The 27,095-nt window shown below is 41.0% G+C and overlaps 1 protein-coding gene across 1 annotated transcript in view; it reads left to right on the forward strand.

Annotated features, from left to right (window-relative positions):
- Positions 1 to 26,258, forward strand: part of kcnh3 (potassium voltage-gated channel, subfamily H (eag-related), member 3) — a 155,298-nt gene extending 129,040 nt beyond the window's left edge. The window contains exons 10-15 of the mRNA XM_073473594.1: positions 602 to 851; positions 17,781 to 17,995; positions 23,129 to 23,385; positions 24,129 to 24,229; positions 24,430 to 24,482; positions 25,290 to 26,258. Of these exons, the coding sequence (XP_073329695.1) occupies positions 602 to 851; positions 17,781 to 17,995; positions 23,129 to 23,385; positions 24,129 to 24,229; positions 24,430 to 24,482; positions 25,290 to 26,258 (1,845 nt within the window). The remainder of the gene's footprint in view (positions 1 to 601; positions 852 to 17,780; positions 17,996 to 23,128; positions 23,386 to 24,128; positions 24,230 to 24,429; positions 24,483 to 25,289) is intronic.
- Positions 26,259 to 27,095: the final 837 nt, after the last annotated feature.

A 27,095-nucleotide genomic window follows, 5' to 3' on the forward strand; every position in this document is an offset into this window, starting at 1 on the left:
AATTTACTATTACTTGTACTTTTAATACATTTAGCACATTTAACATCAGATACCTTTACTCAAGTACTATTCATATGGTCGACTTTCACTTTTACCAAAATAATATTTGAACACAATTTCTTTTTCTCATGTATGACCTTTGGGTACTTTTACAACACTGACAGTGAGGTTTAGAGGAGGGCAGGAATCCTCATATTTTGGACGACTGGACTGAATAAATAATTTTGCTTCCACAATAAATCTTGATCACCTGAATCATGATAGCCTTGCTATCATCAGAACACTCTTGTTTCTTTATTGTCCCAAATGAATCATTGAACTGTTAGGGCAAGAAAAGCACATGTGGATCACTGATGATTATGGTTTATGCCAGCAGTTAATGCAGTGCAGTGCACCAATTTATGATGTTATTAGTGACACCTGCTTGACAGGTCAAAATTAAAACAAGGTTCATTCAACTTTCATCCTGCTCCACATTTTTAAATGAAAAGATGGTGAGTTTTGTGAGTGGCTGTGTGGAAGCCTGCTGTGTAGTTGAAGCAGCCATTGCACGTCTCAGGAAACAACACCTGTTAAGTGTAAACCCCCTCTCACTTCACAGCTACTGAAGGACTTCCCAGATGAGCTGAGAGCCGATATCGCCATGCACCTGAACAAGGAGCTGCTCCAGCTGCCCCTGTTTGAGTCAGCCAGCAGGGGCTGCCTGCGCTCCCTGTCCCTCATTATCAAGACCTCCTTCTGTGCTCCGGGCGAGTTCCTCATCCGGCAGGGGGACGCCCTGCAGGCTATCTATTTCGTATGCTCAGGGTCCATGGAGGTCCTCAAAGACAACACTGTGCTGGCCATACTGGGTAAGTCAGAGCAACAGGATGATGGTTACAGATAGAGACGTTCATGCTCATGTACATGTTGGTGAATTGTAATTCCCCAAAAGAACAACTTTTGAGGAAGCCTTTTTTTAGCCTTGAAAGGGATATGATTTTATTAAATTTAAATACTTAGGAGATATTTTGGAATACTAGAGTACATTTGTTAACAGTGTGTTTTATAGATGTTTCACTTCCTTTTTCTATTTATTTGCCAATATCTGCATATTTATCCATTTTGTCATGGGTCATATGAGCCAATCAAAAACTGAGATACCTGCTGTGACTTATGTTTTTCCTTCAATATCCAAGTTATTTTCCATTTTGTTCCCCAAATTACTACAAGGGATAACATCACTTTTCAAAATAATAAAGAGACAGCAACAAAACTTGATAATGTAACGCTTTTAGAAAGAGTGAGACCTGAGGTATTGATTGCAGGATTGCAAAATTACATGCTGGGGCCTCATTACAGAAACTTCCTAAGTCTAAAATTGTATCTTATCTCAGTCTAGGATTACATTTAGGCCGTTTTTTATGACAGAAACATGCTTCCTAACTGTATTTAGGAAGAATCTTATCTCAGGATAGGATAGGAACTATTACAGAACAGTCCTAACTAAAGAATGTCCTATGTTCGGAAGTAAGGATGCACAGACCCTCGTAGATTCAAAATACTGTAGTCAAGTCTGTATGGCAAAGTCAATGTAGATTATTTTCTTAAGGTTCCGTTTTTAATTTAATGTTAGGACAAGACTGTGCTTCTGGTCTCTTTAGGTCAAGGCACAAAAACCACTTATGGGTGGTTTTGATTTCCATTTATTTGTCAAACTGAGACTTAATGAGAAGATGTGAAATGATCATGATCTGGAGGACACTGTGTAGCATAGCTAATGAAGGTGAGAACTGTTAATTTGGAGAACACTGATAAGAACCAGTCAATTATGTGTCTGTTTGATATCAAATACTGTTAATGAAAAACAGACTTTGGAGGGGAAAAGAAGAAAGATAATCTCTCAGTTCAGTAATTACAGTGCTTGGTTTGGTTTCATCCAATCAGACCTGCAGAGCAACTTGATCTGGATTTTATTGGAAATTAGGTTGATGAGGGAGAAAGAAAGAAGGAAGGAAAGGACAGAAAGACAGGTGTATTTGTGTGTGTGTGTGTGTGTGTGTGTGTGTGTGTGTGTGTGTGTGTGTGTGTGTGTGTGTGTGTGTGTGTGTGTGTGTAGGTGTGTGTGTGCGCGCGTGTGAGACTCAAACAACAGGGAAGACAGGGCTGAGAGAGAGCTGATAAAGAGCTGTTGTTTGTGCTCTGCTGCTTGAAAGAGTTATCACCATGCTTGACACACACACACAGTCAAGGCTTCCCATAGTGTTGAGCCTGTGAGCTATACGCAGTAATCCTTCAATCCAGTGTGAATAGACATATAGGAAGTCTTGCTATCAGACCACACATATGGCAGAGTATAGACATTGAAAAAGAGACGAATTGATGAATGAGGATGTTTGTAGGCAGCTGGCCACTCCTGCTCATTGTCTTTGCGGCAGGCAGTATAACGAGATGAAGCTCAACATGCTCTTAAGCGCTCTCTCTCCTCAGGTATCATATGCATTCTGCAGATCCCGGGGATAGCCTACGTAATCTCAACTCTGCTATATTTTCTACAGTGGTGTCTGTGGCACACGTACAGTATTAAATCACATTTTCATATCAATAAACAGTTGTCTTGCTACTAAATTCACTGTTCAACTCCTAACCAACTCCTGAAAGATTTACACATCTGCTGAAGCACCTTTGTGTGTGTTTGTCAAGATGTGCATTTTACACAGGGATTTTCATCAACAGCAAAAGAAGTTTAGAAAAAATTAGAATTACCGGTCGTATGCCTCCGCGATCCACAACAAGTTACAGTTTACATCCACGTCTGTCCAGACTCATATAATATAACCTTTGTAGTGAAGACTTCTCACTATATTGACACGTTTGATTCCAGTGAATAATTTCCAGTGAGAAACATGCTGTCTTCACTTAGAGACTATTTTTAAAGAGGAGCACAGAGGACTGATAGAGAGCTTCATCACATGGTGCAACAACAATGACCTGATGCTCAGTATCAGCAAAACCAATGAGCTTAGGGACTACTGCTGTATGTCTATTAGTGTTGAAGATAATTGACAGAAACAAAAACAGTTAAATTCCTTGAATGTATTCACAATAAATCTGATTCTGATAGAACACAAAGAAGCTACAAATTCTAAAATGTAGATGCTTCACACACACATTGAACCAGCAGCACAGAAGATCTCTACAATCAGCAGTTTCAAGGTGGACATCCAAGATTAGTGTCACCAAGTCAGTATCTGACCAAATGTAAAATATGGTCACAATCTCTCCTTCACTGAGTCATGGTGTGAAAAGGTAAGAAAAGTGTTAAAGCCGTCATATGTCACAGTGAGGTTGACATTTGACCTTTTGGATATAAAATGTCACCAGGTCATCATTTTATCTTATTACACATTTATGTGAAATTTTGTCATAATTAACGTAAGAGTTATTGAGTTACTGCCAAAAACATTTTGTGAGGTCACTTTGACCTTGGAACACCAAATTCTACTTAGTTCACCTTTGAGCCCAAGTGGACATTTGTGCCAAATTCCTGAGATATTGTATTCACAAGAATAGCAAGGATGGACAGACATCGGATGGACAACCAAATAACTTCTGGTGCAGAAGCATAAAAAAAAAATAGACTGTTGTGACCCCAGAGGTCGTATAAACAATTATATTGTATGTGCTTCAATTGCCTCTGTGCCTTAATGCCCCTCTGTGTTGCCTGAGTGTGTGTGTGTGTGTGTGTGTGTGTGTGTGTGTGTGTGTGTGTGTGTGTGCGCGTGTGTGTGTGTGTGTGTGTGTGTGTGTGTGTGTGTGTGTGTGTGTGTGTGTGATTGTAGGTGTTTTTGGTTAATTGAGTGAATGTTGTGCTAGGGTTTTCCCTAGGCCCTGGTCGTTACATAGACAAAGGAGAGAAAGCTCGCCACCTACAGAAACTCATACTTCATCAGAGGAAATTAGGATGAAAAGGATATTACTTTGGACAAAAAAAAACAAGCTTTCATCTCAAGATGTATGCACTGAAAGTTGCCAATTTTTCCAAAATATTTCCAGTAAGCAGACCTTGAGCTCAGAGCTTCTTGTCACAGTTTATACTGTCATGTAAAGTTCAACAGCAACAGCAACTACCAAGGCTCACACATCTGAGAAAACATCTTTAAAGTACACCAAAATAATGTGTCCTGGATAACAATGAGCTGTCTTGGAAATGATGTGGTGGTGGAAATGGTTTGATGTGTCTGATGTCGGTCCGTAGTTATGGCCAGACCCTTTACAGATTTAGCCCAATTGTTGCCCATAACTGCCCCAGGGTAATTACTTGGTTGGTTGGTTGGTTGGTTGGTTGGTTTGTCAGCAGTATTGCACAAAAAATACTAAACGGTTCTCCACAAAACTTGGATGGAGGATGGGTCTCAGCCCAGAATAGACCCCATTAATTTTTGGTGTGGATCCAGATAGAGGGACAGATCCAGGGATTTTTTCTCACTTTCTTTACCATTGTGAGATGTCTTGTTTCAGGATTTTCATTAATTTCACAGAACATAATGCATGGATCTTGATGAAAAAAATCAGGTGTATTAAGATGGCTGGTATCTATGAGTGAGTACAAGGGCCTTTGTGGTGGTATGTGTTCTCCTGAGGGCAATTCCAGTTTTAGAATTGGTTGGATTTCTGGCATGTCAGCTGTATTACAGTTTGAGCAGATCTTCCACATGGCTGCTGTCAAAAGATCGGTTATAAACTGTAGGGAGTTTTTTTTTAATATTACTTTACATGTTGTGGTAAAAAATGCAGTCTTCATCCTCTCTTTGTGCAAAACAGACCTACTGACCATCTTTGGGTCGATACTTATCCTTTTTATTCTCTTCTTGGTTTCTATCCAAAGCAGATAATTTAGCTGTTTCAGGTATCAGGCTTCCACACACTGAGATTGAGTTCTGATTTGTGGCATAAGCATGTTTCTGTGTGTGGAAAATGTGTGTGTGTGTGTGTGTGTGTGTGTGTGTGTGTGTGTGTGTGTGTGTGTGTGTGTGTTTGTGTGTCTGTGCACGCACATTGTGATCATATGTCCTCCCTCACGTTGGTCTCTGGAGATGTGAAGGTTCTGTGAGTTCCAGTGAAGGCTAATATTAAACAGGACTGATTCACAGACTGTGTGGGTGGAAACAACGGGTCATGTTCTGCACAACCGATCTCTGCCATAGCCATGAACGTCACAGCTAACAGTAACACATTACAGGTAATTTCTAAACCTTAAAAAAATGTGCACTTCATTTACCCCCTTATGGCCTGTTCATTAATTATTATAAGAGGCACTGGGGTCATTTTTTTCTGTTTGTTCTGCTTGTTCTTTCCATATCTCATAGTGTTTGACATAACAGCATCACTCATTTCAAAAAGTACCCTAATACATAATATAATTGAATCAATGGGTTTACTCTTTCCAACAGACATTCAATGTTTTTGTTTTGTTTTGAAATGTCATATTAATTGAGTGATGAACATTTTTATGTAAACATTTTTAGTTTTTTAAATAATACATCTACAGAGCTTGTAGAAAGGTGGAGAATAGATGTCTCTTTTCCTTAAACAACATTATATAAACAATCATTTTTAAAAGTTTGTCGGCTCCAAAATGATTGTTTTGGTAATGTCGGTAAGAATTCTGACAGTTGGTTCCAGCTTCTAACAAGGTTTGTTAGCTGACATTAGCAATGTTAGCTAATGCACAAACTGGCAACAACTTGAGGTGGCAGATGATTCAAACAACAGCGGTGTTGTAACGTGAATGCAGGGTTTAAGTAACATGGGAGCCAGTGGGAGCTGAGCTCCCATAAGGTAGGGTCTGAGCTGCCATGAAAGTGGTAACATCATACACCTGTGGGGGTCTCTTATGCATTACCAACAAACATTATTTTAAACACAAAGAAGGAATTTCTCAAACTTTTTAGTATTGCTGAGTATTTTTTACATAGAAATAGCAAGGGTGCTCCCAATGATCGGGCACTAATCATTTTCAGCTGGTATACGTTGTAAAAAACCCAAACGCAAGACACACAAGCGAGCAGGTAAGGGAATAAAAAGCAAGCTTTATTGAAGTTTGTTGGTCTTGGAGATGAGGCTCTCTTCCAGAGCATTATATTTGCTCCTCCACTGCTCTGATGTCTGAGCCAGCATGTCCAGGGTCTCCACACGGGCGGTTGTTCTGACCCTTTGGAGAACCTCATCTTTTTCTTTCAGCTCCTCCTGGAGCTGGCTCACCTCCACCTGCCTGTTTTCCAGCTGGCTAATCTGCGTCTTCAAAGCTTTATTTTTCGTCTTTGAGAGACTTTATCTCATTGATTGCAGCACACAGGGTGTCACTGAGTCCCTGCACAACTGAGGGAGGGAGCCGCTCAGCGTCCTGCAGCTGAAATGCAGCCGGCATGTTTTGGATGTAAAAGGCAGCAACAAACTGCACCAGCTCAGATGGCTGGAAGACAGAAACATACATGTCAGTCATACAGTGTTATGTTGACAGTTCTATTTTTTAAGATAATCTATTTTTTTAGTTTGAATTGTTTTTCTTTGGGTTATATAATTTTGTTAGAACTTTGTAAGGTTTGAGTCATAACTTTAACTCAGGCCTGACACACATGCTGGGTTAGCTATGTTACAATGCAGAATTGTTTTCATTTTGATTCAAAGATTAGCACCACTGACAGCAGAATAGAACTGTTTCAGCATGCAGATAGAAAAAAGGTGGCAGATTTTACCCAAGAATCCCTGTTACAATCATGCTGTGATCTCTTACTATTCATGTTTTTCAAAAATATAACAGAGGTACTGTATTTCTCAATGTGTCTTACTGGATACAAAAAAATATTCCATATGAAAATCAATCTGCTCTCTAAGGATTCACTATGTTTTTTTGGCTTAAGACAAAATATAAAGAAATAACAGCAACTATTAGGCTGGACTAGAGAGGCACAGTGCTGAAAAAAGTCTGTTGAGGTCAAATAAGAAAATCCTAGCAGGTTTCTTTGACTGGATCTGTTGTCCATGTGGGCACACTGAAGATAACACAGTGGCAGTGAAGATTGCTGCCGTATTCAGTTGAAACTGTACTGTAGTTTCAGAGCTGTAGAACTTTCTGATGTGCTTATTAAAACTGAGAGGTATCTGTTAAATTTTCCAATAATCAAGGGTTTGTTTCAGCAAAGACAGAGAGAGAGAGAGAGAGACAACCTTCTGAGCACATAAACACCCACAGACTGTTGATCTTTGTATTGTCGCATGAAGTCTACAGACTTCTGCTCTTAAAGTAACATGAGACAGTGGAGACACATGTGTAATGTAATATCTATAGTGTTCAGTTTTTCAGAGAGGTGTTTGTCTATATTAGCGTATAATATAAATGTGCATGTTTCATCATCTGATTCTGTTTCTTTTATAGTTCCTACAAGTACCAAATATCTTAAATGTCAACCTCAACGAGCCTAGGGGATCACTACAGTCATTAGGATGTATCCTCTGGGAACCATGAATGTCTGTATGTTTTGTCCTAATCCATCTTGAGATATTTTACTGAATAAGTGACATTTTTGGCCTGTTGGTGGCAATAAAGGAAAAGTCAAAGGATCACCAAATGTAGGAACATTTATCCTCTGGGAAACATGAATGTATTTACAAGATTTCATAACAACCCATCTGGTATTTGTTGAGATATGTGAGTGTGGACCAAATTGGTGGAGTGACCAATTGGCAGACCAACATCGCCATCCATTTATGAATTTCCAGAGCCAATTATACAGCACATTGAGAGGAATAAGATTTTTTTTAAGCATAATGTTAAATGATGTCAGATTAGTACAGTAGTAAAATAAGTTGTGAACTCAATGAACAGCAATGTCTGGTAGGAAACAGACGACCGCACCAAAACCAACTTTCCTTAAATTGTGTTCAGTGCTTGACTGAAGGCACTATGAGCTCAAGTTTGTTCAGGTAGATTCTGTGGAAGAAACTTTTCACCCTATCTTGAATTGAATTAACGAGAAGTAGCCAAGAAGAAACTTTACAGTTTCAGCCACAGTTATCTGTAGATTTCTGATCGAATTTTGCTGAAAACAGGACAAGAAAGGACAGCAAGATCCCCCTACAAACTTTATGGAGTGTCAGCCAGAAGATTAAGACTGACATGTTGACTCTTTTTGACTCAAAGGTGAATCACCTTTGTGGATCTATGTGCATTATTCAGCATTCATTAATGACATTCTTGGACTTGGACCACTTTTAGTGGCTGAATGTTACCAGTAACACCTTTAAGTATAACGACCATGCATTTATTATTCTAACCATAATGATAAAAGTCCCCTAACCTTAATAAAGTAACCATTAAAAATCCCAATGTTTCCCTGTAACAAAGTCCTTATTGTAACTCAAACCATGATCTTTTTCTAAACCTAAACAAGTCGTTTTTGTGCCTGAAGCAAATGTTAATTGACCACAACCAAGTCCCATCACTAAATTGACTCATTTCTGAACAGTGAGGTGCCAGCAGATCAGAAATGCGTTCATGTGACATTACAGAGAGCATGGAGAAACAACGTATTGTTAAGTTTCATTTGAATGATGTTGGACAAAACACACACTTAGGGCTAATTTTCAAATTAGTTTCCTTACTTTATATTTAGTAGTTTGACACTTGTATGTTATATTTCAGAAAACAGTTAAAAATGCCTGGCAACATCCCAGAACACAAATTGGCATCATCAATTTGTGTTGGTGTGTCCATCAGTCCACAATCCAATTATAATCATTTTACATTGATAGTGACAATACTCTGTATCAAAATAGTTATCAATTTTCTTTCAAATAACTAATCAATTTAAACCTTTGTTTTTCTTTAGATTTGAAATCCAAATTAATTCATGAAGGTAATTTGACTGTAAATCATACCAACTGTTTCATATAACTTATAAACATAAGATATTGAATAATGTTACCCTTTTGTTCCATTTTGTTCCTGTGTATAAGCCTGTAGCTAGCTAAATAGACTAACTACTAACTTATTTCTACTGTGGAAATAAGTTACAAGGTCAGTTAACAAAACAACCCAAAAAACAAAACAAAAAGGAAATTACACACTTACAGCAGATACCGAGTTACATTTTAAAAACAAATACCCATTGTATCCATGTCCAAGTGTCTACATCCATTAACACAGTCCTGTGAGGCTGTTTTTCTGCAGAGGCACTACTTTTAGCTAAATGCTAACATTAGCATGCTAACATGCTCACGATGACAATCTTAACATAATGATATTTAGCAGTAAAATATTAATCATGTTCACCAACTTAGTTTTGCATGTTAGCATGCTATCAACTAATTAGCACCAAACACATGATGAATATTATTTGTAAGTATAAGTATTGGACAAAATACTAATTTGACATAATTTTGACCTCAAGTGATCACATATTTAGTACAATTCATCCAGAGGAAAATATTAATGAATAGAAAAAACTGATGAAATATCTGAACTGCTGCTAACTTTTATTTGCAGCCTTTCCAATTCAGTCAAAATGCTGCAAATCTGTGATGCTGCTACTTCTGAATTCTGTGCCCCCATGATCACCCACTGCTGTATAAGAACCTGGCTAAACTGAGTTTATACTCCTCCTCTCTTAATGGCTGGTAACATCAGAAGCTAATCCCTGTGTCATTTCAAAGGTACACTTTTTTGTGTGGTAATTATGTTTGAAGACACCAACGTTTAGCAGTGAATGTTAAAGACAACCAACACTGAAGAAAATCTTACAAATGAGAAATCGTGTGGTCAGACATGATGCCGCACCTGTTACAACAAGTTGGAAGATTTCTTCAGTTAGCTGTTAAGCAGGCTGAAAGCTCATTTCCTCTGGATGTGCTTCAGAGCCTTTGCAACACTAATCCAGCAAGCAGCTTTTCTGAGGTGTTTGTGTGAATGTGTAATAGACAGTGATAGACACAGAGATGAGGGAGGACGGGTGGGGGTTTTGTGTATGTGCGTGCGTGCGTGCGTGCGTGTGTGTGTGTGTGTGTGTGTGTGTGTGTGTGTGTGTGTGTGTGTGTGCGTGTGTGTGCACCAAGGACAGATGTAGTATATGTCTACGCATCAGTTTCTGAAAATGTCAAGATGTAATGAGTTAATGGTCCATACCTGTTTGCCTGCATTTCTGGTGTGCGTTGATCTGAGTGTGTGTTTTATGTGTGTGTTTGTGTGCGACATGAAGTGGATTTATCTTCAAATGCCAAGCCCCCGGCCCATATTTGATCTTGATCATGACACACATACACACACACACATCAATAGATGGTGTGCGGTGCTGTGCTGGTATTAATAATAAATAGATTTTACATTATTAAAGCACCTTGATTATTAATGCTGAAGGGTGGATTGAGCAGAGCCCTGCAGAGCCCAGGAAGCTCTTCACATTCTACAGTCCATTACGGCCTGATTTTCTCTCAAATATATTCCCTGGTGATCTTTGAGAAACCCAGAGCTTCATTTAACAACACAGCTCTGCTGAGGACATTTCCGTAATCCCCAAGACTTTTCTGCTTCTGCTTGCAGGTACTCTCTAACTGCCAAGTTGGACTTAATATTCAATGTGGATTCACTCATAGAATACAAGCACATGGACTCAGCCCTGTACCAACTACTTCTTCCGTCCATATGATGTCAACTGGTATGTGTGTATGTGTGTGTGTGTGTGTGTGTGTGTGTACATCAAAAGAATGTATGCTCTTATGCTGGTTATACATATGTATCTGAAATCAGTATGACAGTCAAAGCCAAACACTATTACTAATTACTTTTACTATAACTACTAAAACGTAAAATGTATAACCAATGAAGCCAAATTTAATGTTTTCACTAGCAGTCCTTACATAAAAGTACATAAGAATACAATTTAACACCATAATGCGCTAAGAAGATTAGCAGAGGGCTTAAACAATACAAAGACCAGTCCCCTGCAGCAAGTCATTACATATGCAAATTAAGTAAAATCTCCAGCAAATTGAACCAAAGTAACAGCTGCTTTTGCCGACCAAAGCCAACAGTAAAACTATGAAGGCTAACTTCATCTGAGCTTGTGGCAATTATAATGTTGAAACCTTGTGGCATATTCTCTGCCATAAAGTCAGAATTTAAGGGTTATCACCAATATAAGCCCAGGTCAGACCAAAGATTCGCGGTGCACAAAAATGTTTCAGAACGTTGTGGAACTTACCTGTTGCAGGTCAACTCAGGTCAGCTGATGGTGTTGCCAGCGACTCCGCTTGTCAAGGCGATGGTGGCTGGTTTTAGAATGTAATTCATGTAATTAATGTAATTAATGTAATCATCGCCTACTGCATAATTGACAACTTCACTGCTTTTCCTCCACTCGCATTTACAGCCACTCTGCACTGATCGCTCTCTCTCTCACTTAACCATACCTTTCCACTGCATTTTCTCCTTTTCTCCCACATACTGGCTTCCCAACACACACACACCTTTTTTTCACCATTTCATCATCACTACAAATGCAACGGTAGCAAGTAACTTGCTATCACTGTGCTCATTCATATTTTAAGCCGCTGCAAATTAAATCCAGCAATAAAAAAAAAACCCTGAAAAGCCAGTTATAAAGTTAAGTACAGAGAGACGTTGTATTTGAGATGATACACCGTCTCGTCTGGTCGTTTTGGTGTAGTTTGCAGAGCATTGCAGATCAGCACACTGCAAGTAGTTGCAAGTTTCAACCCATCTCATCGCAAATCTTTGGTCTGAGCTGGGCTTTAAAGTCTTCATGGTTCTGGGTTCCATAACTCCAAATATTTTTTGAGAATCCTGCTGTCTCTGGTCTTTTCCTAAGGAACTAATGGGGAAAACCCAGGAAGAACTCAGTATGATGTCTCCTTTGACTTGAAGGTTCACAAAAACAACAATGATTCAGTAATTAGTTATTAATGAGTCATCACTAGTTCAATTAGTGGCTGGTTGATAGTTAATCAGGAACAACTCATGAAGGAAGTGGTCAGTATGTTGACTCAAAGATATTTCTGAACCAATTATTACCTAATGATTCATTTATGTAGTAACTAACAGTCTGTTCGCTAGTAACTCATCATTATCTACTATATTGTCCTCAAATCACAGTTATTCAGGAATTACTCATTAATGATTCATTAACTAGCAAGTCGTTCCTGGTTCATTCCTTACTCAGTCCTCAGTAATTACTCACATTTTTCTGTACCTTATTGTAAAGTGCTACATCTCACATTTTACATTGTGTGATGTTTAGACATTTGAAACATGTTTGAAACATGAACACACAATCAGCCACATGCACACACTAATTACCAGCAAGATTATTTGGAGCTAGTTGAATCCATTATCAAAGCTGAGCTCTCCTCCACAGAGATAGAAACCAGGGAACAGCAATTTCAGGATATGATGAATAAAATGAATTATCGTCAACAACAATTAAAAACTGGTTAACATTGGTACTATTATTGTTCATTTGCCCTATGTTATTTAGCATGTCAATCATGTTGAGATAATTACAGTTCAAGTGATACTTTGTTATGTTATCTTGCTACCGGAACTATGTAGGTGGTAAATAGTTCCTTGTACTGCTTGGTACATGTTGTTGTTGCTGTGATTACTCACTGGCTTTAGTGTGGACCTTTTTTCCAATGGAGTTAGTGCATTCTACAGGCTGCACAAATGTTGCCATCCTCCACAGTGAACGAAGATAAACCTTATATTTCTTGTCATGAGTAATCCTTTATCTGCAAGTAACATCTAAGGCCTAGTACAAAGGTATGTGGGTATGTTCTCCTTCCAGACGAGCATTTTAGCACCGTTTCAAAAATCATCTCTGTCCTTACCAACACACCTGAAAATGTATCACATAGCCATTCACATACACCGGGCATGCGAGTGTGTGTAAAGAGGAAGCAGACTGTATACTTAGTTAGAGAGAATACTATGAACGAGGCTGAGAAACAGGACTGCTCATCATTATCCTCCTGGATAATGCTATTTTTTATTTTTTACAATGTCAGCAGCCATTTTTGACTCCTTTTTCCAGTATTGCATGTATGTTTTTGTCTCTCTAATACAGACAGTATAACATCCACTCTGCCAATGGACAAACTCTCATTTTCCAATGATGCTACATACATTGATAAGACCAAATTAAGATGTGAAAATGTGTTGCTTCATGGTATCCAAAAATCTGTCTTTCTGACTGTCCAGAAGCAAACACCGAACACTGATTCTCTGAATATCTTCCCCCTGAAAAAAGTTTTCCAAAAGGTCAGTTTTCAGTTAACTTGTATGAAAGGCCTGTGTAGAAAAAGCTCCATTGTAAGAAATGCACATGTCTTTGGACTGGGCCTAAATATCCCATGTTGGTTTAAGTTAACAATATATTCTATCCCGCAGCTCTAAACCACTAGTTGTAGAGCTGCTCTTTCTTTTCTACATCAGAAATTTGAAGTGACTGCAGCATACACACTGGATGTATGTCCACTTGTAATGGCTGTATAAAGCATTTGGGTCCATGCATGACAAATGAAACATAGTAGTCCTACTGATGATGCCAGCACCTGCTCGACCAATCAACTAACATATTTAACTTATTTTCTGAAAATGTCATTAAAACAGGAACAGTTACGTAACATTCACATCAGCCTTAAATTAACCTTTACCTTGACAATCACACTAATCAGTCTGATGTATGGAGGGATGTATTACTTGAAACTAAATGAATGATGTGTGACACGTGTAAAAAAAAAAAAGACCTTTTATTTCAATACACCTCCCGCAATGTCAAGCTTCCTTATTAGTGCCAGTGCCAGTTTGAGGAGGTGTGACTTCATTATGCCACTCCCATTAGGCTTATAATGTAGCTGCGGTGCCACATTCTGAAAATCTTACCAACAAGTCTTTTTTTATATCAAAAAAGGACAAGCAATGTATAAGATGTAAGCTGAAATTCCACCTCTAGAGCAAGGAACAAAGAAATACCACTGACAAACAAACTGGCAGTGCATACTAAAGGCTCAATCACTGGCATCGATAAAATGAGAATCTTTCATAAGCTTTTGTTCCCTGCCCTCATTTTTCACCTATACTCAGACACTCACATACAGATGCATCAACGACTAGACAAATAGACACTCTTAAATGTCACTTTCAAGTATTCATCTCCTGCTCACTTTCACATTTTGCTGTGATTACGCACAAAAGCTTTTCCTGACGCTGCCGACAGTCTTGACTCTGTTGCCACCCATCATCTCTATGACAAAAGACAATTGAGGCTGAGCTGTGGTAGGCGGTGGGAGTAAAAAGAAGCAGAGGAGCAGAAGTGTGAGTGATGTGAAAAGGCAAGAGAGACAGACACAACATGTGAAAAACCCATCATGCCAAATTAAGTAGAAGCACAGATGGGGGGATGGGATTAAGAAATGAAGGTGCAGATGATGGTTGGACAGTGCTGAGTGCAGCGACAGCAGGGTGTGGAGGAGGTTAGAGGTTCAGTGAAGGGGTACAGGACCATGTCCAATAGCTGTTGTTGCTCACATGGCACACTCAAGCTCCTGCTCACCCTGTGTCGCCCACCCTCTCTTCTCGCTTTTCTCACTCCGCCCAGCCGTTTTTCCTCAATCAAGCCATGCCAGGCTGCAGCAGCCTCCACACTCAGTCGCTCTTCCATTTTTCGCCATCACCTTTCTTTCCCTTGTTTCCTCCATCTTCTCACACGCCTTCGTTTCAGTCCTCCTCCTCACTCCATCACCCATTTTAGGTCCCAGCCCGCCCCTGCCTTACCCTGCCTCTGTTCCCTCTCTGCTTGTTTCTTCTCCTTTTTCTAAAAGTTCTGTTCTCAGATGGGTGGCTGTGCAGCCCCGGAGCAGTCTTTGTTTGACTTTTTGCCTTTATTCCTAAGATCAGAGGGGGCTTTGTCTATCAAAAGCCTCACAAATTAATGTGCCCCCAATCTCCACTTGAAAAATGAAGCCAAAGAATACGGAAGTACCAAAAACTGCAGTTCCTTGAATGGCCACTTGAGGCTGGCTCCAAAAGCAAGTCAGTCTAGCCCATGGTAAATACGCTACTAGCAGAAATAAACATGGTTACAACCTAGCAAAAAACGTTTTTGGTCTCAATGGCTAATTTCTCCACGTATGATAACTGTACGGGGAGTGTATTTCCATATAACTTATTTATTTTTTAAAGGCTCAATGTTATGCACAATTAAGGGCATGGCTTCTTTGAGTGACAGTAGCTACACTACATCAAATCAGTAAACAGGACGCTGTCTGGCTCTTTCTCTCGCGGGGAGGGATGCTGTTTTCTGGGGGAAAGTTCAGAAGTCTCGGTCAGGAGGGCTGACCGTCGCGGTGACTTTTTTCACCGGTGAGTAAAAGTTTCATGCCAGGGACAGACGCTGGTTTTCGGGCAGAAATGTGACGAAGAGTCAGTAGGACAGACAGTAGGACAGACAGGAGGACAGACAGGCTGACAGACACTTCTCCACGTATAACTGCGGTATTTTTTTCCTCATATAAGTTGCCAAAGTCACTACCAGTTACTACGTTACTGTTGTTCGGTCCTGTAACGTTGCTTTGTGGGACATTTCTTTTTATTTTGTTGAGTGGTGGATCCGTTTAGTTATCAGACAGTGAACACCATCAGACCGACACCCCTCGCTCCGCGCCGCCGGTTTATCCGTTCACACTGGTTCAGTTCGCCAATACTGAGCCAACTGTCTACGAAGCAGACAGCTGCTGGTGCCCGCAGGCTCAGGAGGAGACAGCTGTGGGCAGAACCTGGAGCCTTTGGAGGAATTACCACCTGGAGTCGGACGAACACAGAGTTTGTTTTTTAAATTTTTGGGATTAACAAGTAGACTAATCTTCACTCTCGCCTCTCAAACTGTCTTTACCGACGAGCCGCAGAGGTGCTGGCTACACAAACACCCTGGTACCTGCATGCTTGCTATCTTGTAGTTAATGAACAGTAAGGTATTCTGGCTGTTTGGGGCAAATAAACCCGCAATCAAACTCACATGAGCTAAAATTTGCTGATCTTTATGTGTGAACACAGCTTGTTAGCCTTAGCTAGCTTGGTAGTTTCCAGATAGGTGGGCTTGTTTAACTAACTAGGCTTGCTTCAGCTCCCCACTTTGAGCTTCCCTCTGGATCCTCAGAAGCCTGTGGGTGATGTCATGGTGGCTCTGTTGAACAATAAAGGATGATGGTGAATAATCTGAGCAGGATTTTGTTATCTTCAACACCCTAGCTTTGTCTCTCCCAATGGTTTATTTGTTATGTGGAATGCCAACTGACAGCTGTTCTGCAATACATTTACTCCCCTCCTCATCAGGGCCTTCAAAAATAATCCTCTCAAACAGGATTACCTTTATAGAAATAGTGGATAGTGTCCAATAGTTTTTTTCTATACTCATGTGTAAAGACTTGCAGGAGAGTGGCTGAAGGAAAACCAGAAGAAAATTGGTTCTCACTGCAATAGCACATTAAAAAAGAGTAAGAGAAGTTAAAATTGTTGTGTCATGAGTTATTTCCATTTATATCGCATCTTAATGGAGAATATTCTAGAGATTTAGTATTGCACTTCAAAGGTTGGATGACTCATGAGAGACCAGTCAAAAGAAGAAATAACCAAAGAAGCAGAGGTTAAGATATCCTTTCTTTTTAGTCATTAATATGGTGAAAGAAGTGGTTATATCCATTAAAGGAACTTGACAGTGTTTCTTTGTTAGACTCTCCCTAACCTACTTGGTAAAATTTGTAGTCTTTGGACTTCAACAAAGATGAACCTGGTGACATCATCAGAATTAAACTGAACACTAGCCTGACAATCAGGCTGTATTTCAATTTTGTTTTCACTTTGTTATTCACTTTGAATACATGTTAGCTGATTATGTTGAACTAGTGCAGTGCCACAGACTCATCAGGGCCGCCCTGATAATATCAAACATGTTTGATATTTACAATTTAAAATCTGAATGATTACTTCGGTACTTTCTGAGCCGGACCACAACAACCGATGAGAGAGCCATCCCGGAGCAGCTGACAGGGCTGCCAAGCCCTGGTAAACATTCTAGCCTCTTCAACTGAGAATTCAGCTGCTTCCATTTATTGTTTGGTTGTGTCAGTGATTCCACTTCAGCTGAAACTTCCTGCTCAATTTATCAAGCTGGAACATTTTCAGATCCTTTAACTTATATCTAAACGTCACTCTGCTTGCTGTACACTTAAAGTTACTTCAGCTTAATTTAGTTCATCCACCTTACCATATCAGTTTCTTTCAGTAATTGCATTTTGACTGCCACTTCTGTCAGTTTGTCAATAGGCACTTTGATAGTATTGATATGTCATCCTGTCAATGTCATTTTCAGTTGTTAGTGTTTGCTAGGTGCACCTTTGTCAGGTTGAATGATAGATTACACAGACTGAACTCTATTCTTCTTTGTGTAGGTTGTATATCTCTATAGAAAGTGAAGCCACAGCAGTCCAACACTTTCTCCCAGCTGTCTTTGCAGTCATTTGCAGGTCCATTCCTTTGATCCACCCTGTCTTTGATGATCTGCAGCTCAGTTTGGTTCATTTATTTAACCAACTTCACTGATTCCCTCAGGTGGAGACCGTTAGTTAAAATAAACTCAGTTTGAAATACTGCTTCAAAGGCACAAATGTGTCTCTCTGCATGAGTGTGTTATTTGTCTTACATCTGTCTCTATGTCGGTGCACCTCCCCAGGTAAAGGAGATCTGATTGGTTCAGACTCCCTGACCAAGGAGCAGGTGATCAAGACCAACGCCAACGTCAAGGCCCTGACCTATTGTGACCTGCAGTATATCAGCCTCAAGGGCCTCCGCGAGGTCCTCCGACTCTACCCTGAGTACGCCCAGAAGTTCATCAGCGAGATACAGCACGACCTCACCTACAATCTGCGAGAAGGCCACGGGGCTGATGTGAGTACACACAGTCAGGTGGAGCGCTGAAGGACAGAGGGCTGTGAATGAATTGTTGGTGTTTTGTGTTTCTTTGTTTGCCAACCCTCTTATATTAAATTGCTCCTGAAGGGAATGATAAAGTTTTTTAATTGAATTGAATTGATAAGACCGACCCCTTGTGGCAGTGGGTTTGCCAGTGGATAATGGGGTTGTTAGATTTTCTCAGACTTTGTGTCAGAATGTGAAAATTAGGATGCAGAGGCAAAATTTAAGAAGATAATTTTCAAATGATAAAAACAAATGGGCTATTAAAGCATATTTTCTTGTTATTACTGGATCACAAATAATGCCATTTTTACAATACACATTTCTTGTTAGGACAACATATAACTTTGCTTGTTATATCACAAAACCTTATCCAGATTTCGCAAAATCAACATATCTCAAACAAAGCTTTTCTCATTATAACCTGATCAATTGGTTTGTTGGTCTAACAATTAACTTACAAAAGGTGTATATGTGAGTGCCTCTGACAAGCCTCTCAGCCTAGAGAGATAACATTACACAACTTATAACCATCTAACATGATGATCTAGACATGTGGTGGGATTATTTTATGAATTATGGCTGTGGGTTGCTTTTATTTGGTTTATGTGCCCTTGAGTAATCGGCATGCCATTGTGTTTGCTGTGTTGGCACAATGGACTGCAGATGTTAAAGTTTAAACAAGGCACTAGAAATAAACAAGGCTGGATACAGATACTGACATTATGGATGACGGTTCTCTTAATGTGCATTCAGTCATCAGCACCAATGCAGAGCGTCCAAACCTCAGTCCTGACCACATATACCTTATGTGGCTATATACACATATTGATGATGTAGCCAACTGAATGAAATATTCAGTACCTGATATCACCACCATCACCCCTCCACCTTTGCCTGGACCAGAGACAAAACACTGATTGGGTTGTTTCTTTTCTACACGTACAGTTTTAAATATAGTTTTAACATACTTACAAACCTCAATAAAAGCTGTTTGAAGATGTGAATGTGAATATCAGCCCTGTGAGAGACTATGTGACCACTCCAGAGTGTGCCCACCTGTCACCCTGGGACAGGTTCCTGCCACCCCATGCAGGATAAGCAGTATAGACACAGTAATAGATGGATGGTATTTCAATCGGCTTGTCCCAACCATCAAATAACACTTGAAGCATACGTAAACCAGTTATGATATTTTTTAACCCATGTAACCAACTTAACCTGTTATAAAGACACTGTTTATATGAAACTTTTGTGATAAGACAAGAAAAGTAATGTGTTGCTATAACAAGAACATTTTCTTGTAAAAGTTGAATGACTTGGTATAAGGTAATAGGAAGAAAATATGTCATAATAACATTATAAATAAAAAGTTACAATATGAAAAGAATCTCATAAAAACAAGAAAAGTTCTGCAACAAAATTTTGCAAATATTTTTTTAGCTATTGAGGCAGCAAGACGTGCCATAGTTATATGATATGTACAGGGCCTATATGCATTTACGTTATGTTATATCGTGCTAATGTATAGCCTGAGGAGACACTCACACTAAGAGAGCTCTCATGGACAAAAGGTATGCATGACCTCTCCACAACTACTTTAAAATTCACACACAGATCTGTGCACACATCACAACTTCACAATCCTAGCCTTGAAGTGCTTTTTCTTAACTAGTGCCATCAAACACAAACACACAACCTGTGCCTTTGGCTGGTGGAGCAGCAGCAGAGGGAGCAAAACACAGGGACAAGAATAGCTTAGTGCTGCTGTTTGAAGCTGTCCTGCTGCTAAAAATAGTGCAGGGGGGAAGCACGGGCTGTCCCTGACTGGCTGAGTTGCCTGCAGCTGCTGCTAAGATTGGATCCTGCTCGATATAAATAGCCCAGCCAGCCGAGGAGAAGAAAGAGGAGGAGGAGGCGGAGGAGAGACGAGGGGGAGGGGGGAACTCTGGCATCACATTTTCTGTTTTGCTCTTCCTCAAGTCCTTCTTTTCCACTGCAGTGCCGTTTGTTTCTCCAAGGCACAGCACACATGCGGAGTGTGAGGGAGATGCAAATGTGCAAATGTGTGCACATATCAGCGTGTGTGTGTAGCAGTACCCAGAGGATGCGTGATTCCAGATGCATGAGCTGCTGCCCATATCTTAGGTCTGGGTTACAGATGTCCATCGTGTTTATGTATGCAAAACCCCACTGATACCAACAGCCCAGGAGAGTGTGTATGCATATGTATGTAAGGAAAGACTGCTGGAAAATAGCGGGGAAAATCATGCATATATCTTGTACCTCTTTACTCAGTAAACAGATACTTCAAGAGGCAGTTGGAAGGGATGAAGGATGATATGATCATGGACATATCATAGCAACATTTTGTCCAGTGCAGACTTGATTAAAAATACAAGAAAGGATGACTTAGAGGAAGAGGAAAGAGGAGAGGAGTACCAAATGTGGTTTACCAAGCAAGGCAAAGAGCAAAAGATCATCTAAAAAGATTATCTAAGTGATGGTTGTGTTTTCAGTGACCGTCCCTGCTGATTCACAGGCTGCAGACTGACTGTCATGACCCCTGAGCCTGGGGCGAAACAATGCAATGTGCAAGAACAACCAGTCCACTGGGTGCACTGAGCTGTGCTATGGAAAGAGGGGGAAATTACAGCATGTATTGTAGCCCATGTTCAATCTTTGCACCACGGACATGACTGGGAGAACATATTGCACCTGCATGTACTTTACACACACAACACACACTGCTGCACCAAAATAAGAAAAAAGCACTTTGTTCATTCTTGTCCTTGAGAGCACATGCACAGCTTACATACATCCAGTTGCGCACGTGCCTACACTCAGATGTCTGCATGAGGCAAATGCAAAATTCAGCACACCCACACGCTCATACACAGACAAGCACACGCCAACACATGGCAAGTGCACACTTATCACGCCCCCGCATCGCAGAGTGCTCCTTGGTTTCCTCCAGATCTGGGTGCTAAGATTAGAACAAGTGAGCTAAAAATACATTACGGCAGCATGGGAGGGGGGTCGGCTGAGAGGAGGGCAGTGGGGGAGGAAGATAAAAATGAGAGTATGCTGAGCAGGCAGGGACCGAGGGGGAAGAGAGGGAGTTGATTAAAGGGCGAGGAGAGTGAGTGAGGCTCAGATGGGGAAAGCAGAGGGGCGTTGGTTTGTCTGCATGATGGGATATATAATACATTAATTACTCACTGCACCATTCATTGTATGTTAGGGCACACGTGATTATTTTGAAGCCAGTTGAGGAGAAAGGCTGGATATACTGTCATCACTGAAGCGGATGATTTTAAAGGTGATGTAATGAATTTTTTTGAAGGTGTAGGTGAAGTCAGACTCAATATCGTTGTATTTCAGACACAGTATATATGCAGAAAGACTGAAAAGTCACACACACGCACTCATGAACACCAAACATCCAGACAGATCTCATTTGATCAATTTAAATGTTCTTTTCTGCTCGTGTTGTAGCAAATGTTGTTGTATTTTAGCTCAGACGGAGTCCTGTTTTGCTAAGCCAGTCATTTGTGGAAGTTTCAGCAACCCAGCATCAACACTGCAGTCAGCCTAAATTATTCAATTCATAAGCAGGGACATAGCTGATGGGGAACAGGGACAAGTGTAAATGCCGGGGGACGTGTGTGTGTGTGTGTGTGTGTGTGTGTGTGTGTGTGTGTGTGTGTGCGTGCGCTCGGGAGAAAGTGATGAGGAAAAGTCAGACGCAGCAGTCTGTATTAAATGTAGCATGACAGGCTTCTTTGCTTTTCTGGCAAAGATGGAGGCAACACAATATTCACTCAAAATAAGATAAGAAATAATTGGAATTGAACTTCTTACTATGAGCATCCCAACATCTCAGACTCTTCAGGTCCTTAAGTTGATAAGTAGTTGATTGTAATGTAAGCAACCTAAGAAGTGAAACATATCTTACTATTGTTGCATTGTAGAGTCACAGGACTGGAGGTCCACTTTAGCAGATGCTTTACATAACAGTGCCTGTTTCAGTCCACACACAGTTTGTCTGTGTCTGTGAGCTCATTTTGCCCAGTTTGCTCTCATTTATTTATAAACAAGGAAGTATTTAATTCTCCATATGTCATTAGAAACAAAAGACAAAAAGGTTTCAGTCCTAGAAAATAAATCATAAAATAACAAGGTATTCACACATCTCAAATTTGACAAGTTTGAATAGCACAGCAGAACTTAGATCTTTCCCATGCCAAGGTATAAAAATAAGCAGTAATAACAGTAATGACATGAGGGGGAAAGTCAAACACCTATTTATTGTATTGTTAAGATACAAAAATGTTTTTTGATTGACTGACTGACTTGATGTGTTATAAGAGATCCACCATATTTAGGGAGCATTTTTACAAAAATAAAACAGTATAACCAGTGATTTGAAAAAATCTGGAAAGCCAAATTTAACCTTATGGCAGGTCAACCTTGGCTTAGGGCCCCACTTTGGGCTGCCCTGCTACTGGATGTTTTTGGGTCTTTTTAAAAAAAATTGTTTTGACAAAACAAGACAAGAACCTTGGTGCTTTGGGAAACACTGATCTTTTTTTCCATTTTCTGACATTTTATTGAACAAACTCATCAATTAATCATGAAAATAATCAACACTTATTCAACAATGAAAAAGAACATTAGTTGCAGTCACTAGAAACCACTTATTAAAAATCTGACATCACCTCCTCTCTTGAGGAAATCTGCAACCCCTCAACTAAAATGTTCCAACTATAAAAGAAAAGGTGCTCAACAGTCTTCAAAAAAAATAAAATAAATATGATAACTGATGAATGAATATCCAAAGGTTTGCTCACTTTGTGTCCCATTAATACTGTGTTAGAAGATGGAGTGTGTCAGGTGAAGTGGTGTGAGCACTGTGGACAGTACATCAGACATCCAGTGTTTAAGAGTACAAACTCTTGTGTTTTCCTGCCACCCACTGGTACAATCATGTCACTGCACAAGTTTACCAACACTGAGTCTGATGCAACTGTTGCTGTGAGTAACAACAGGTGTCATGGCTCATATCATTTCAGTGTGACTAGATTCAAACTGTCTGTCTCTCAGGTGGACTGGGAAAGTAACGGGGGCTTGGTGAAGAAGCTGCCATCGATCCGTGAGGATGAGGAGGGTGACGAGGAGCAGAGCTCTGTGTCCTGTGCTCCTCGCTCCCCGCTGCGTCTCAGCAGGGGGCTCAACTCGCCCTTGCGCTCCCCTCTCCTGCCACCCAGACCTTTCCGCGCTCCCTCCGAGCATTCCCGCCCCACCACCCTGCAGATACCGGTGGTCAGCTTCAGCAGCGCTCCGCCTGAACTCAGCCCGAGGTGAGTGATGTTTCAATCACTTTCGGGCACATTACACAGACTTACAATCATTTACTGGAGACTTAACCATAATCACTACTTGCCTAACACTAAACTTTACCCTAACCTTAACAAGTCTTCACCCTAAAATTGTATGATTTACCTCATGGGGACCTGCATTTGGTCCCAATAAGGAAAGCAGGTCCCCACAAGGTCACTGTGTAACTGATTGATGTCCCCACAATGTGAGCGATAAACAACTGCACACACACACAGAGATTGCTGGAAAAGAAGTAACCCAGTGTGACCAATAATCAAAAAGATTAAGTCGACTAGATCACACACACACACACACACACACACACACACACACACACACACACAACCTCACAGCCAGAGGAGCAACTGCACATACACTGCAGCATAGGTGTGTGGCTGCTATGGTAACCAGCAGGATATAGTGCTGGTGGCTAACATGGAGCCTGGCTGCTGCTGGAGGGTTCTCACACTGTAAGATGATGTGTGCACATGGAAAGTAACCATGCCCATGTGTGCACGGAGATTAATGACAGCCTGTTTGCTGCACAGTGGTGCAGTGGTGTGTGAACAAAAGCTGCTGACAGAGCGCTTTTTATATTTGAATAAAAATGCTGTACAACCAACCCAGATACACTCTGTAATTAGTGCTCTTTCAGTCTTCTCCTCTCATTTACATTCCTCTCTCATGCGCTTTTTCTTACTTTTAATCCCTCTTTTCTGCATAGATTCGTGGACGGCATTGAAACAGAGAGCAATTCCACCTCACCACAGAAGTTTGAGTTCAGCCCTAGCCTGTCACCGGCAGCACCACCTTCCCCATACCCAGGTAACACACACACACACACACACACACACACACACACACACACACACACACACACACACACACACACACACACACACACACACACACACACACACACACACACACACATACACCACCACACACAAAGTAGTATTTTGTCTTGAGGTTTACCTGAAGCTGAAGGATCAATGTTTATGCATATTTGTTTGTGTTGTGTGTAGGGATTCGGGAGCACTCTGAGATCAAGCAGAGTGTGTCTAAATTAACTGATGAGGTGAGTGCTGATGCTGTTTACACATTTATCACAAGGCTCAAATTATTTTCTCCACAAAGGAGCCGTTTCTCTCTCCAAAGGTAATACCGTACTTAAAATATTTAGATGAGCTCAAAACATGTTTTTAGTTTTGTTTATAATAAACCAAACCTTTTTTCTGTTATCGGTATCCAAACTCTTACTTATTTAATTTACTTGAATTAGGGTTTTGAATGCCATCTTGTAACTGTGTAACATTTGTGTACCCTTACTTTTACTTCAATATAAACTGTGAAAGAATTCTGCACAGATTTTCTGAGAAAGGACTAGACTTTTGTTATATATTTTGCTTAGTTGTGTTCTTATATTATCACATATGTTTCAAACAATGTCCAAACCTAGAGACATCCACAAGTTTACTTGAGGTAACAGTGTATTTCATGTGGTTGCCTGCCACTATAACTTCCAGGAGAGAGTCAGACAGTGAGGAGGGAAGTCAGCAAACAAGACTAAATGTGACGTTAATAAAACTTAAAAACATGACCTCGTCCATAGTGCCTGAGTCATGTCAGATAGATTTTCATCAACAACGGTGGTTATTTAATGGTGTGTTCACCACCAGTGAAGGGAGTTTGACTATGGGATTTTATTTTTTTAATCAGCCAGATTAATTAACTGTACATTAGCCGTAGACTAGCAAGCACCCCTGCTCATTATCCTCCAGAGCGATAAGAAACCTGATAAAGCTTTTGAATGGATTGACCTTCATGTGGTTGGTGTGTGCGTGTGTGTGTGTGTGTTTACACTGTCTGTCTCTTCACCATACAGATGAACAGTCTCTCTAAACAAGTCTCCAAGCTCAGTCAGGAGCTGCAGGAAATGACACGCCTGCTTAAGCCCCTCCTCCAAACAGCATCGCCACCAATCCTGATGACCATGATGCCAAATTTAACCCCACCCCCTTGCAGTGCCAGCCAGCTATCAACAAGCACCTGTGTCGTGTTGCCACCCCCTGCCCCATCTTGTTCCCTCCAGAGACCTGATAACCATTCCCTGTTGGACAGTGGAGACACAGAGGGTGTGGATTTGCCAGGATGCCTACTCCCAACTCCTCATTCACCAAAAAGGCCTAATCCTTCTTCAGCATCACCACAGAACCCGTCAAAACCTCCAGGGGGCCACACCCACTCCAACCTCCCTTCACCTGAGGACCGATTTCCTGAGGGATCCCCAGTCCTCCAATCCCACCACGCTTCCTCCAGTAATGGGGTATTCTTGCCCCCGCTGCAGGAGCAGCCTCCCATGGCCTCTCACACCCCTTCACCTTCTCTCTCCTACTCCATGTCTCTCTCCTCCTCATCATCCCTTTCTCCCTGCCAAGGCCCCCACCTGTCCCGACCTGGCAGCTGTGCCAACAGAGGCCTGCTCCCACCGCCTCCCTCCCAGGACACCCCTCCTCCGCCGTCCTCCCACTGCTCTGCTCCCCCATCGCTCACATCCTCCCCTGGAGATCTTCGGCTGAGGTCTTTCCCCTCCATCCCTCTTGTATCCCCTACTGTCTCCTTCCATCCCTCCACCCACTCCCTGCCCTTGTCTCTGGACTTTGCTAGTGCAAGGAGAGGGCAAGGAGATACCCAGACTCCACCTTGGTGTAAGTCACAGCTGCACCACAAGGAGGCCAGACCCGTCACTCATCCCCAGGAGCTGGAGATGCAGGAGTGGGGACGACAGGCAGAGGAGGGGAAGACCTCCACAGAGCACATCAGTTTCATTGATGAAGAGGAGCCAGCATTATGAACGGGTTAAAACTGAGCAGAAGCTCCACTAGAGTGGCAGAGAATGAAAGAGATGTAAAAGTGATATCACGAGATCAGATCAGGGAAAGTGACCACTGGATGATGGAACAGCAAACAGACAGCTGGTCCATTTCACACAGGAAGTGATATATCAGGCAGAAAAAGCTAAAAGGACGGACAGGTAAACAGAAACACTGGGAGACTGAGACACAATGCCAGCTGTCAGCAAATCAGTGTGAAGGAGTACTTTACACTAATCAGCCACAGAACTAGAGCAGCACAAATTGTCTTACAGTTTCAACACTTCAGTAGCATCAGTTGACCCCTGCAGCGACTGGGACACATAGAACCAGAGCACAGCTTTTTAACTGGTTCCATTAATCTCTGAAACCTAATTTAGCTCTTTCCAGCTAACTGGACGTACAATATTGCTTTTTAAACCCAGTATGGATGTCTCCTCAAAAGGCAGGTACAAACACACATATCTCAGCGGGAATTGTCTTTACCTAGAGAGATAATTGGAGCCACCGCACTGGGACTGGGAATGTACACTCTTTGGTCAGTCTCAGTCACATCAGGTCACCTCACCTGGAAAGCCAGTTTGCGTCATCAGTGGGATTATTTTTAAAGACATGCGATCATCTGCCTCTGGGCTGGTGGAGGTAAACACTCAGCTGACATCGAACCATCTCTTCAGAGTCATATACATACTCATCTCTCGTGTTTGCAAAAAACATAGTTATTCGAATTGGTTCAACTTCTAACAGAAACACATATTCTTGAAGTCCACATAAGTTTGAAGTACACAGTCTAGTCAGTAGATGAACATGTAATGGGG

Source organism: Pagrus major, chromosome 9 (assembly GCF_040436345.1).
Source record: "Pagrus major chromosome 9, Pma_NU_1.0".
NCBI classification, from domain to species: Eukaryota; Metazoa; Chordata; class Actinopteri; order Spariformes; family Sparidae; genus Pagrus; species Pagrus major.